The sequence below is a fragment of the Pelobates fuscus genome, chromosome 3 (genome assembly GCF_036172605.1).
Source record: "Pelobates fuscus isolate aPelFus1 chromosome 3, aPelFus1.pri, whole genome shotgun sequence".
NCBI classification, from domain to species: Eukaryota; Metazoa; Chordata; class Amphibia; order Anura; family Pelobatidae; genus Pelobates; species Pelobates fuscus.
This window is the reverse complement of record NC_086319.1, coordinates 322225152-322238055: the sequence shown is the minus strand read 5'-3', so window position 1 is coordinate 322238055 and position 12904 is coordinate 322225152. Positions and strand designations below refer to the sequence as shown.

At 41.8% G+C, this 12904-nt stretch overlaps 1 protein-coding gene across 1 annotated transcript in view; it reads right to left on the bottom strand.

Moving 5' to 3' along the window:
• STRC (stereocilin) overlaps window positions 1-5015 on the bottom strand; it is a 49741-nt gene extending 44726 nt beyond the window's left edge. Inside the window, exon 1 of the mRNA XM_063446293.1 lies at window positions 5003-5015. Coding sequence (XP_063302363.1) covers window positions 5003-5015 — 13 coding nt within the window. The remainder of the gene's footprint in view (window positions 1-5002) is intronic.
• Between the last annotated feature and the right edge of the window lie 7889 nt (window positions 5016-12904).

Here is a 12904-nt window from a genome sequence, read left to right as displayed (position 1 = left end):
TTCTATGGCTGCCCCTAACCCCCTGGGTGTGGGGTCCCCTTCCCCTGCCCAAACTGTGCCGGGTGCCCGTAAGGCGAAGGCAAAGTCTAGACATATCGGATCCCACTCCTCGATGCAGGCTTTGCCTGCCATGATTGACACGCCTCTGGCGGTCGCAGATAGCGCGCATCCCACGCGCACAAGAGCCCCTGGCCGGGCTAAAAAGGCTAGATTGTGGAAACGGGCTAGAGCCCTGGATGATGGGTCGGATACCGACCGGAGTGTGGACAATGATTCCGATGTTATGGAATATGACTCCTATGGGGAGGACGAGTCAGGCGAGGATCAACCCCTTACGGGTGTAACCCCTTCTGGGTCCTCTGCCGTTCCCCGTGGAAAAGTGCCAGACCCCGCTGGGGATAATGATAAAGGGCTTTTAGACCCACAGGGTAACCCCCTGTTTGACCCGGACGACCTGCGTCACCCGCGGTCTGCTGAATGGGTCCCTCCGGACCATATCGCCCAGTATGTGGCTAAGAGAATTCGCACGCCTCTGTCCAAGGAAGGCCGCAATAAATTGCGTGCCGAATGCCCACGGCCTTCCCTCCCTGGCGCTGCCTGTAAGACCCCAGACGTTGACCCTCAAATTGCCCAATTTCTAAATAAGTCTGGGTGGAAGCATAAAAAGGGTCTGGATCACTCCCTAAAAGGGTGCCAGGATAAAATTCTGGATACGCTGGGCCCCCTGTCTAAGCTGTACGAGCTCCTTGAGGCCGCTCGTAATGGAGGCCACGTTCTGGATATGGACGTGGCCATCGGGTGGGTCCAGCGAGTTATATGCCTTGTGGGGAATGCCAACACAGCTATGTCCTCCGAGAGACGCAAGGCTATTCTTTTGAAAATAGACCCTAAGTTGGCTGCTATGACCGTAGCTGAGCCTGACTCAGCCGATGAGGGGATGTTGTTCGGCACATCCTTTGTGAAGGACATGGGGTCCTATGTCAAAACTTTTACGGCTATCGACAAGGCGCAGGCGAATATGAAGCGCGTCTTCGCGCCCAAGGTTTTCGGTGGGGCCGGGCGTAGCAGGAACCGTCCACCCGGCCGTGGTTTCCGAGGCTCATTCCGTGCCAACAGAGGTTCCTTTTTCCCCTCTCGAGGGTTCCAGGACCCGAAAACGCCTCCTTTCTTCCCGGCTAGAGGGAGATCGTGGGGCTCTAGATACCCCCGTGGTGGGTCTTCGGGCAGACGCCCTTATGGTGAGTACCCCTTCTTCCCTTCTCGATCAGGTTCGGGTGGCGGGGAGGCTAGCCTTATTCTACCCAAGGTGGGCAGTTATAACCTCAGATGCTTGGGTTCTGCAATGCGTAAAGGGTTACCAACTAGATTTTGTCTCCCTGCCTGTTCAAACGTATACCCCCAGGGAATTGTCCCTCCCACGGGAGCAGGACGCGATGATCTCCGCGGAAGTCGCGGAGATGTTCTCGAAGGGCGCCATCGAGGAATTGCCGTTCGCCACTCCAGGCTTTACGAGCAATCTCTTCCTTGTACCCAAGAAAGGGGGCGGTGTCCGCCCAGTGATAAACCTTCGCCCTCTCAACGCCTTCCTACGCTACCAGCATTTCCAGATGGAAGGCATTCATTGTCTCAGAGACCTTCTGAGACAGTCGGATTGGATGGCCAAATTGGACCTGAAGGATGCGTACTTCACGGTTCCAATAGCGAGGGAGTCCAGGGACTTCTTGCACTTTCCCCCATTCAACATGATCGCTCGTACGATCTCGAAGCTGGTTCGTCACGACTGTTGTCTGGCTCTGGTCACCCCTCTGTGGAGATCCCGTCCGTGGTTCCCTCGTTTGATGGAGTTGTCCATAGACTTCCCTCGTCTGTTGCCGAACTTTCAGAACCTCCTTCTGGATCCGGATGGGAACTCGCACGAATTGGTGCTCCAGCACCAGTTGCCCCTAGTAGCATGGTTCCTTTCAGGGGATGCTGGCTTGTCCCTGACGTTCCGCAGTCAACTCTCTTGCTCCTCGATAACGCCTGGGCTCCGGGCACGCGATCAGCTTACCGAGCTGCATGGAAGTCTTGGTCTGATTGGTGCGTGGAACGGGCAGTGGATCCCATATCTGCCCCTCTCCATTTGATCCTGGGGTTTCTCACAGCCCTGTTCGACTCAGGCAAGGCGTACAGGACTATCAAAGTTTTTCGATCGGCCATATCGGCCGGTCATGGTGGTTTGGAAGGTTTACCCGTCGGCAAACATCCTTTTGTATGCCGTCTTCTCAAGGGTATTCGCTTCGTCCGTCCGCCTAGGTCGCGGTTTTCGACATTTTGGGACGTCAACATTATGTTGCGGTTCCTGTCGGAATGGTACCCTAACCAGGACTTGACTCTTAAGCAACTATCCTCCAAGATGGTTATGCTGTTTTGCCTGGTCTCTTGTAAGAGAGTCTCCGATGTTAGGGCTCTTGATTGGGGTGCCTTTGTGTTTACGCCGGATGGCGTTACTTTCACCATATCTAGGAGGACTAAGTCGGCGTCCAAATCCTTCGTATATCCTAGATTCCCGTTATGTCCGGCACTCTGTCCGGTGGATTGTTTGAAGGCCTATCTAGAGGCTACACGTACGTTGCGCTCATCTGAACGCCATCCCCTATTCATTTCGTTTAAGGCTCCTCATCGCCCAGTATCGACTCCGACGCTGGCGCGTTGGATTCGTTGGCTTTTATCCCTAGCGGGTATAGACACGTCTGTCTTTACGCCTCATTCTGTACGGGGTGCTATGGCTTCGAAGGCATCCACAGTTGGTTGCCGCCTGGAGGACATCATGCGCGCAGCGGACTGGTCCCGAGAGTCGACCTTCAGAGACTTCTATTTCAGACCAATTGAACACGTCGCATCTCAAGTGATAGCACAGCTTTGAACTTGCATAATAGGAGCCTCCGTGTCTTTAATAAAATTCCCAGATTTTACTAGTAACATGACGTAAAGTCATGATTTTATTAAAGACACGGAGGCGAGTATTATTCCCTCCCACCCTCCCGGTGTGGATTTGGGATTAGAGATGCTTCGATGCTATACAAGTATGTTGTCAATTAGGTCTGTATTGAGTTCATGTTTTGTATCGTGTAGTTTTTATCATGCTTAGATGATTTGACAGTTTTATATTGATTTCTAATCTTATATATTTTCTATTTCAGAATCCTGTTTCATGTAGATCCCTCACGTTTATGTTTGGTAAGTCTACAGTTTTGAGTTTGGAAATTACCATATTTTTCTATCTTTTTTAGCTTGAAGTTATCGTTTTGTTTCCCGTTTCCTGTTTGGATCAAGTGGGACATCGTTTATCTTACCTGGTCTTCGGTTTCGCAAGAAAGAGGGGGATTGTGGGAGACACAGGACTTATATAGCTACTTCCTCTGTTATGTGATTGGCTACCTGTTATGCCTGTACAGTTTTTTCTTTCATTTTTTGATAATATTTATATTCCTCTATCTTTGCTGCTGAGGAAATAAAGAAAGAGATATGCATAATACTCGCCTCCGTGTCTTTAATAAAATCATGACTTTACGTCATGTTACTAGTAAAATCTGGGAATTTTTGATGCTCCTACATTTTTCATGTAACACCTCCGAGAAGTTAATTGAGATATAGATTATTCAGGTCTAAATCCTTAAGGATAACCTGTATTGGAATCTTATGAACCAGACACATAGCTAAGAAAAGGTTCCATCATCAGTTACATTGGGGACATACAAAATGCCCTACAGTCCTAGTGCTATGCTGCCAAAGATTAGTACTGCCAGTGTAGTGGAATGACCTGAGCTCTGTTATGGCAACTTCTGCTCTTTTGCACATTACTAAGTTACCACATTTGGACTGCTGAGCACAACTAACTATTTTGCTTTCTGTTCTGTGTATGTGGACTGGCGAATACTCTAGCCATTGCTGCTGCCCAGGAGTAGTGGGAGTTTGAGCGTAGGGTATCATTTTCTATGTTTGTATTTGCTTTTGTATTACACAGCCTTGTTACAGTGCTGCCTCCCACCTTATGTTTACCCTGTTACGGGTTAATAAGTGTGTAGGGGTTCATAAAAATACCCTCTTTGTCTCATAAGAGATAATTTTACCTTTTTAGCTAAAAGCAAAAAGGCAAATTGTTAGTGTAGGACTCACCTTGGAGGTTTTGCCTTGACGTGACAGAAGAGCTTACACTTCAATGGCCATTAGAGTGATACTGAAAAACCTCCGGCTATTTAAATGTGCATAGGGATTTGGGATAGAGCGCAGGTATCTTATTTTTGTTTCTGTTCTATTTGGATTGCTGTGCCCACAGGGTAGGGGCAACAAACCTAGCACCCCAAACTGGCAGATTACCATCACAACAGTCACTAAAATCTAAGCTGCAGAATTTGCCATCAGCAAAATAGTAGGATTTGATAAATTATAAAAGTACAAACAAAACAAAATGCGAATATCTAAAGAAGAATGCTATGCATAATAAGCAGTTTATTATATTGATTGTTACAAACTGTAGATTGTATACCAGAGAATGGGTAGAATACCCAGATAGTGTCAAGCATTGCATTTTGTGCACACAATGAAATTCTACCATCTTTATGTTAAATCATTGCTCAGATAGGCTGTGTTAGTGGAGACAAATGCAATATATTGCTTAATATGTCTTTTTCCAGAGTGTGATGGGTTAAATGTAAGTATTTCTAATATTCACAATAATGTCATATGGAAATTGAGAGTATATCTTTCTGCGGAACTTTTGTCTGTCTGCATTGTAAATTAGAATGCTTAGCTCTCATTTACAAACATATTTACAAAGTTTCTTACCACTGAAAAATTATTCTCCTATATTTTTTGAAAACTATTAGTCAGTCTCCAAAATGTAAGGATAATCTATTTTTGCAAACATATAAAAACATTAATTTCAAGCCAATATTTTCTTTGAAAAGTACGGTACGGTACACAGTAAAAATAAAGCGAATAAATTATATTTTCAACTCACCTGTCACCTTCATACCTTAAACCTGCACCGTCCAAAATCGTCTGTCTACTCAACAAATCGATCTTATATTCCCGGTTTAGCCCTCAGTGTTTTTTGTAATTTTAGCTATCGGGCAAGAAAATGATTTAACATGCTACAAAAACAACCCTATTATCTCTTATCTTTTCATCCACACTCTGCAGGTAAGATAGCAGCGTATGTTGCCAACAGCTGTGACTGATCAAGTTACTAAAATGTACAAGGACACTTGGTCTCCTGAGCAATTCTCAGAGGACAGTCAGATGCATCTACGTTTGAGAGGGAGTAGATTCCACCTGAGACATGAAACTTTATTTAATTGTCAACTAAGAGCTCCATTTATGGCCATATTTAAGACTGGCACATTTGGAACAATTAAGAGCGAAAACAGAGAGAATCGGCAGAAATGTCCCATTGATTTCTTTGCAGATTGCCTAAATATACCACTTTGCTTCAAAATTGCTCAAATTTTGCTCGATAAACGTGACGCAGAAGGAAAAGTTACTATTCTGGAGTGAATCTTGCTTTGCATGCTATGTAAAAAACCTTTAGTTTAAAAAAAAAGATGCAATTGCAATTCTTATTTAGTTCTGACTTTTGGCGGAAGATTTTTCAATTTTGAGGCAAAATGTGAACTGATTAAAGACATTTCATTATTTTTCAAAGTCATTGTTACTTATTATGGAGAATCATATTAACGATAATTAATAATGTCTCATAATGCTAATAGGTTCCAATTTGAAAACAGTTCTTACAGTTTTTTTGAAATATGTCAGATTTCTATTGAAGACACACATTTCCAGTGCCTAATGTCCTCATCTTTGTGGCAAGATATAATGTTTTTTTATTACTCTACTTAAAGGGTCAATCCAAGCACAAATATAACCTCTTGATCATGCTGAAGTGGTTATGGGGAAAAAATATTGTCTTTCTTTTTTAAATGTTTCATTTCATTTTCCCAGGAGTCAAAGAGCAGAAACATACAAAGATCCTCAGTCGATCAGAACACCTGGCTGTCATACCAGCTGGGTGGAAGATGATAAAGCTTAAAAACGTGGCCAGCAGGATAATAGCAAGAAGAAGCACATTGCCATGTTGAAGTATCCGGGAGACTGATTCCATATGTAATTTTAAGAGAGAACCCTCTCCTCATCTGTAGAGAAAATTTCCTTTATTCAAGTTTAACTTCTGCTTTGTTGCCACCACCTCTGCAGCCTGTTAGCTGCAGCACAGGGTAAAGCCAGTGCTTGGCTAAGACTACCCAGGGCCCATGGGCTGTGTTTCTGTACATTAATGTGTGCGTGTGGTGGTTGAGTGTTGTATGTTTGTGGGAGAGAATGAATGTTATGTGAAAGTGTGCATGTAGTGGCTGAGTGTTGTGGGGCTGAGTGCCCTATGTGGGGGTTGGCAGAGTGTGCTGGTTGTATGTGGAGGAGGGGCTAAGTGTGGCTGAGTGTTTTGTGAGTAGTGCCTGTATGTGTGTGAAAGTTTGTCGTTTGAACCCTCTGCATACTGTTTATACTGTTTGGGAGTAGAAATATATTATCCCTGGTGGTCCTGCATAGGTATGTTATGAAACAGTATTCCTGGTTGGCGTTTGAGGAGAAATTTGGTCTGCAGATCACTTTAGGAGCTCCCACACTATTCCTGAGCTCCGTTATTGACTCAGAGCACTAGCTACAGTGATCTAAGTCATTAAATAGTGCCAGAGGACTCTGACGGAGATCTTAAAGTGATCTGCAAATTATAATGATGCAGACCATAACTCAATGATGTAAAGGGGCACAGTCAGGGCTGGAATGGGAATTAGCCCTATAATGCATCTCGATGCTTAGTGTCTAGAACTACAGGTGGATAAAAAGCATTTAAGAAATGCAATATTAGGACTATGAAATAAACTAAAGAACTGTCTTATTTTATGTTGACGTGCAACAGCATACAGTTGATATTTCACCCCATTGCTTTAATGTCTTCAGAAAAGTCTGATAAATGAGACTATATTATGAATGTATATCATATATATCATACTATTTATAAATACTATAAATTGTATATATAATGTACTAAATACTTAGAGCTTGATGACAAACCATAACCAACAAAAAAAAGATTACGTTCTTTGATAAGTGTCAAATGGCAAGAAGTGCGTAAACATGCACACCATGCATATACACACACCCAATCTCACTGACCCAACACCAAAACACACTTTGTATCAATCATCTCCATTAAGCTGTCATTGTTATGGTGAATAATGTGTCCATTAAGGAGTATTATTCACTAAATAGCATAGGTTGGTGAACTGCAATATAATCTGGCCACATGTAGACCAAAGTAGCCAAGATCCGATTATGTCTAAATTGGAGAATGTTTCACTTATTCAGTTATCAGTTATTTTGGCCTTAACTCTGCAACAGAGGCTGTTCATATTAATAATTGATATCAACATAATCTGCACTAGTGCATATGAATGAGATCTGTATATAGAACACTGTATCATTGTTCAGATTGTCCCACGTGTTCTATCTCAAGGTCTTATAATTTTTGCAAGTCTATCTGTAACAATTGATCTGTGTAGAGTGTCTTTTCTCATGTTTTGTAGAAACCGAAGCTGTCTAATAGGCCTTATCTCGAGACCTCAATGCCTCGTGAACCTTTAGCCAACATTCATATTACACACTTGATAGCGACAACCCTGATGAGAAGCTGATGGATTGTTTTGTGTGCTGGATAGGTAATTGGAGTTCTCCCTCTGATAGCATTGAATATTAGCAGACAGATTGGTACAGATAAAATGAGGGAATTGTGTATACTAATTGACTGTCATTTGAGGCTCTTAATTATATTCTGTAATTATATGAAGATGCTGACAATGCTTCAAAGCTTGGGGATCTTTATCTGAAGCAAAAATACTTTGATACATTATGCTGAACAATGGGTACATGCCAAAATATTCCAGGTACAATTGTACATTAGCTGTGTTAATGCCATTTAGAACTCCCATATTTGGCCTCATTTGATTTGTACTGAAAAAGCAAAGCATTATTTTTGGCTGCAAATGGCAACAATAACTCTGACCTGCAATTATGTATTTCCATCAATAAGTACTTTGAATGTGTTATGTACATTTCCCATTTTCAATATTACTTCATATAACCGACTAATACACAATATACTGCCAGAACTTTTCTTGATGTGAGGGGTGTTGCTGGAGGAGGGGGGGGGGCTGACCCCGAGTGGGGCCCTGAAATGCCCTTGGTCTAATTCCAATGTTAGCCAGAATCTAATGTAATAGTGAGAAATAATACCTCCTATTACATACTTAGTGATAATGGCATTTTAATTCACCATATTTAAAGGTATTGCTGGGATTTGGAGATTTTAAAACAATATGGTGAAATGTTTATATAGAAAACTTGGGTTTATTACAACAGCTTTGGAGTTATTTGAGTTGATACATCGAAGATGTGTTTTCACAAATGGGGTTTATAGAAAATGTTAGGGTTTAGGGTTAGACTTCAGACGTGGTATAATGTGGGTTTGAGAAGAACTTCAGTCGATATATGTGGAAGGGCCAATGACATTTACCCTTGGCCTGTAGTCCCTGGGCTTTTTTGGCCAGCTAGCAACTCCTTGCTCAGTGTAGAAGACTCTGCACATCAGACCGGATATGGGCATTATGTTACAAGTGGCTCAACTCGAGGTTTAGTGGACAAGTTCCATTCACTTCACATATACATAAACTTCAAAGACAAAACTGTCCTCTCCTGATCTCTCTCTGCCCATCTTGACTTGTGTCTCTGACTGCCTCTCTGCGATTTACAACTGGATGGCTGCTCACTTCCTTAAACTCAACCTGTCCAAAACAGAACTTCTGGTCTTTCCTCCCTCAAGTGTTACTACTCCTGTGTCTGTCTCCCTCCAAGGCAACGGCGCAACCATCACCTCTACCTCACAGGGCTCGCTGCCTGGGTGTTCTTTTTGACTCCAACCTCTCCTTCACCCCTCATGTCCAATCAATCGCCAAATCCTGTCGCTTCCATCTCAAAAACATAGCGCGCATCCGCCCCTATTTAACCCCAGATGCGGCTAAGGTGCTGGTACATGCTATTGTTCTCTCTTGCCTGGACTACTGCAATACTCTTTTCAGTGGTCTTACATGTTCCCAGATTGCACCGTTGCAATCTATAATGAATGCGGCAGCAAAGTTAATTTTTCCGTCTGCTCGCACCTCCCACGCCTCCCCGCTCTGTCAGTCCCTGCATTGGCTTCCAGTTAGATATAGGGCTCAATTTAAAATTCTGGTGCTTGCTTACAAGTCCCTACATAATGCTGCTCCAACCTACCTATCCTCCCTAATACACAAGTATGTCCTGTCGAGGCCCCTATGCTCTGCCAAAGACCTGCGTATATTCTCTGTCCATACTCCCACCTCTAACGCTCGCCTCCAAGACTTTTCCAGGGCTGCACCTCTTCTTTGGAACTCCCTTCCCTACTCCGTAAGAATATCACCCAGTCTCCACTCATTCAAAAAATCATTGAAAACTCACTTCTTCAAGAAAGTATATCAATAAAACTGTTAGCGGGTTTTTATCCCCCACCCCCATGACTCCTCTCCTGCAAGTGTCAAAAAATTACCTACTAAGCCCTCAGTGAATACTTTTCTAACAACCTACTTTGTACCCCTACTTTTACCCTTTGTGTTACTATACCCCACTCCCTCTAGAATGTAAGCTCATTGAGCAGGGCCCTCCACCCCTCTGTTCCTGTACGTCCAGTTGTCTGGTTACAATTACAAGTCTGTTAGACCACCAATTGTACAGCGCTATGGAATCTGATGGCGCTATATAAATAATACAATAATAATAATAATAATAATAATAAAAGAGATAAAAAAGAAATAAGAAATAAAAAAAGAATAATAATAAAAGAGATTAACCCATCTGCTGCTGGACTTCACTTCCAGCAGTGTCAATGGGAAATCATTAGCTAGCCCAGAACAAGAGTCTGGGTGGCTCATAGTAATTATTAGCACATTTACATGCTGGTGCCAGACAGCCAATGGCAGTTTACAGCCCCTAAATGCTACCCAAGTCCCGTGTTTTCCATGACCCAATGTTAATTTAAAGGGGCAGTGCAAGCACTGTGACCAGTACAACCCGCTGTAGTTATTATATTGCCAGCATGCATCTGGCAGCATCTAACTGTTTTGCGTGAAACCGTACACGTGGCCAATCCTCTTGTTATTGCAGAAATTACACTTTCACATTGGCAATATAAATTTTGGACACATTTGAACAGCATTCAACTGCTTAGATTACAAAAAAAAGTTATATGGAGACAAAAAAAACACTCAATCAAACCCTGGCCTAGACCCCAGAATGGCCAAACATATATGGGGTACATGATCCAGAAAAGAGGGAGAAGTTACAAACCGTGCACCACTTACATTTCTAATTCTGAAAGAGGGGGAGGGGGGGATTTCCGAAATATAACCATTTCCTCTTAGTTTAGTTCAAATCCCTTTATTATTCATGCTCAGAGTGCCCAATTAATTTAATTTCCAAAGTTAACTTTCAAAGGCTTGGGGTCAGGGTATTTCCCTGGTAACTCTCCAGTTTAGTTAGTATTAAGGAGCCTGTTTACATCTGTGCCCTGTCAGTCAAACAGTTACCCCCACTCTGTCTAAGGCCTTGTCATGTATAATAAAGCCAATTCTGTGCAGTTCTCAAGGCCGCCATCAGAAATTGTGTGTCACACATACTGACACTCACACATACATACATACTGACAAACATACTGACAGACAGACAGACAGAAATACTGACATACATGTGACAGACAGACAGACTGACAGACAGACATACATACTAACATACATACTGACAGACAGACATACTGACATACACATACATACAGACATACAAATACTGACAGACAGACATACTGACAGACATACATACAGACATACTGACATACAAATACAGAAATACATACATACTGAGAGATTGACAGACAGACTGACACACATACTGACATACTGACACACATACTAACATACAAATATAGACATACATACATACTGAGAAATTGACAGACTGACACACATACTGACATACATACTGACAGACATACCTACTGACAGACAGACATACTGACAGACAGACATACTGACAGATACATACTGACAGACAGACATACACATACTGTCATACACATACTGACATACTGACATACCGAAATACATACATACTGACATACTCATACTGGCATACATACTGACAGACAGACATACTGTATACTACCAATGTATGTTACATCAAATATGATCACTGCTGAAATTAATTCTTTGTTGAATTATCTTTCCTTGATGGAATGAACTATACACAAAGCAACTAGCGAACTGCAAATAAGATTATTCCCCTGCAGCAATTACTGTATTCTGGATGAGATTTCCGTAGGAATAATCACTTCCTATCTTGTTATTGATATTGCTGTATACAGATTTGTACATATAGGAATGATGATAGTGTGTTTTATTAATAATAGCACTTTAAGCACATATTGAGCACTTGGTAATTTTTTGTCACTTGTCACTTTAACATTATATATCTTCACTCTCGTGATATAGAAATTGGAGTTGTATTCAGGTATATGGCAATGTTCTGCTAATAAATCTTTATATTTTCTTCTTGTTGAGTGCGGTATCAATTGCTGTATTTTGGATATGACAGTTTTAAGGTTACACATCAAACAAACATTAAACTTTGCTGTACAAGAGTTAATATCAGGACAAGTAACCAGGTGAAAGGATATCACTGGAATTAAAAGGATCAGGTAGCCAAGAATAATGTCTCTTTTAAAAGTCAAAATGGATCAGTTCAGCCTTTCACCTGACACCGAATCCTTGCCTGTAACCTGAGGCCTTGTACTCCCGGCCTCCTGATATAACCAGACAACTCCAGGCCCTATTTCCTAGAAAACAAAAGGGGACCTGCTGCATTATTGATGGGCTGGGATGCGGTCCCTCTGAGCGGCCTGGCTCCATTCACTTTCTGAATAATACAGCACCATGTGAGACCTCTTTCTTAGTCTCTTTGATTTGTTTATTTTCAAGATGCTTGGCTCATTTCAGAAGACGTTGCCATGGAAATGGAAGGACACATACCCAAACTCCAGCAGGGTACTGCTATAAGACATCTTTCATTCTCTTTGGAACTTTAATAATATACAGAAAGTGGGAATAATTTCACATACATGCCATCATCTGTTCAGTATAATAAAAGTCAAAGTGACAGTTTGACCCATACAAATGAGAATTACGCAAATTAAACAGAATTGAATTGTTTATTTCAGTGAGATTTGGATAATTTGAGATCCCTCCGTGCGTTTTCACTTTACAGCAACAGATAATATCTGTATAACTGTATACAGCAAATAATACCTGTATAGATACAACAATTAAAAAGATATATATTAACATAGCATGAAGTAAATTACATAAACAATAAAAAGGTGGGGTAACCCTGAGTATTTGAGTGACAAAAAGTAACAAAAGAACAGATGCTAAATGCCATAAACTGGGAAAACCCAGGAAATGTAAATAGATATGAAAGATCTATAAAGATAATTAATCTTTATTAGTGACACATTTAAAATAAAAACAAAACATTTTTTTTAAAAATAAAACAGCTACAAACTGTGAAAATAAACAGCTCATAGAGGTAAGTATATAAAGTATTGCCACTATACGTGAGGAGACTATTCAAAATCCTATTGTTACAGAGCGAATGATAAAGGGCTGTCTCAGTGTCAGGTAATAAAACATTCAGCCAGAGGGTTGAAATAATGCCACAAGGATTTAATTAAATACAGTTACCTGGT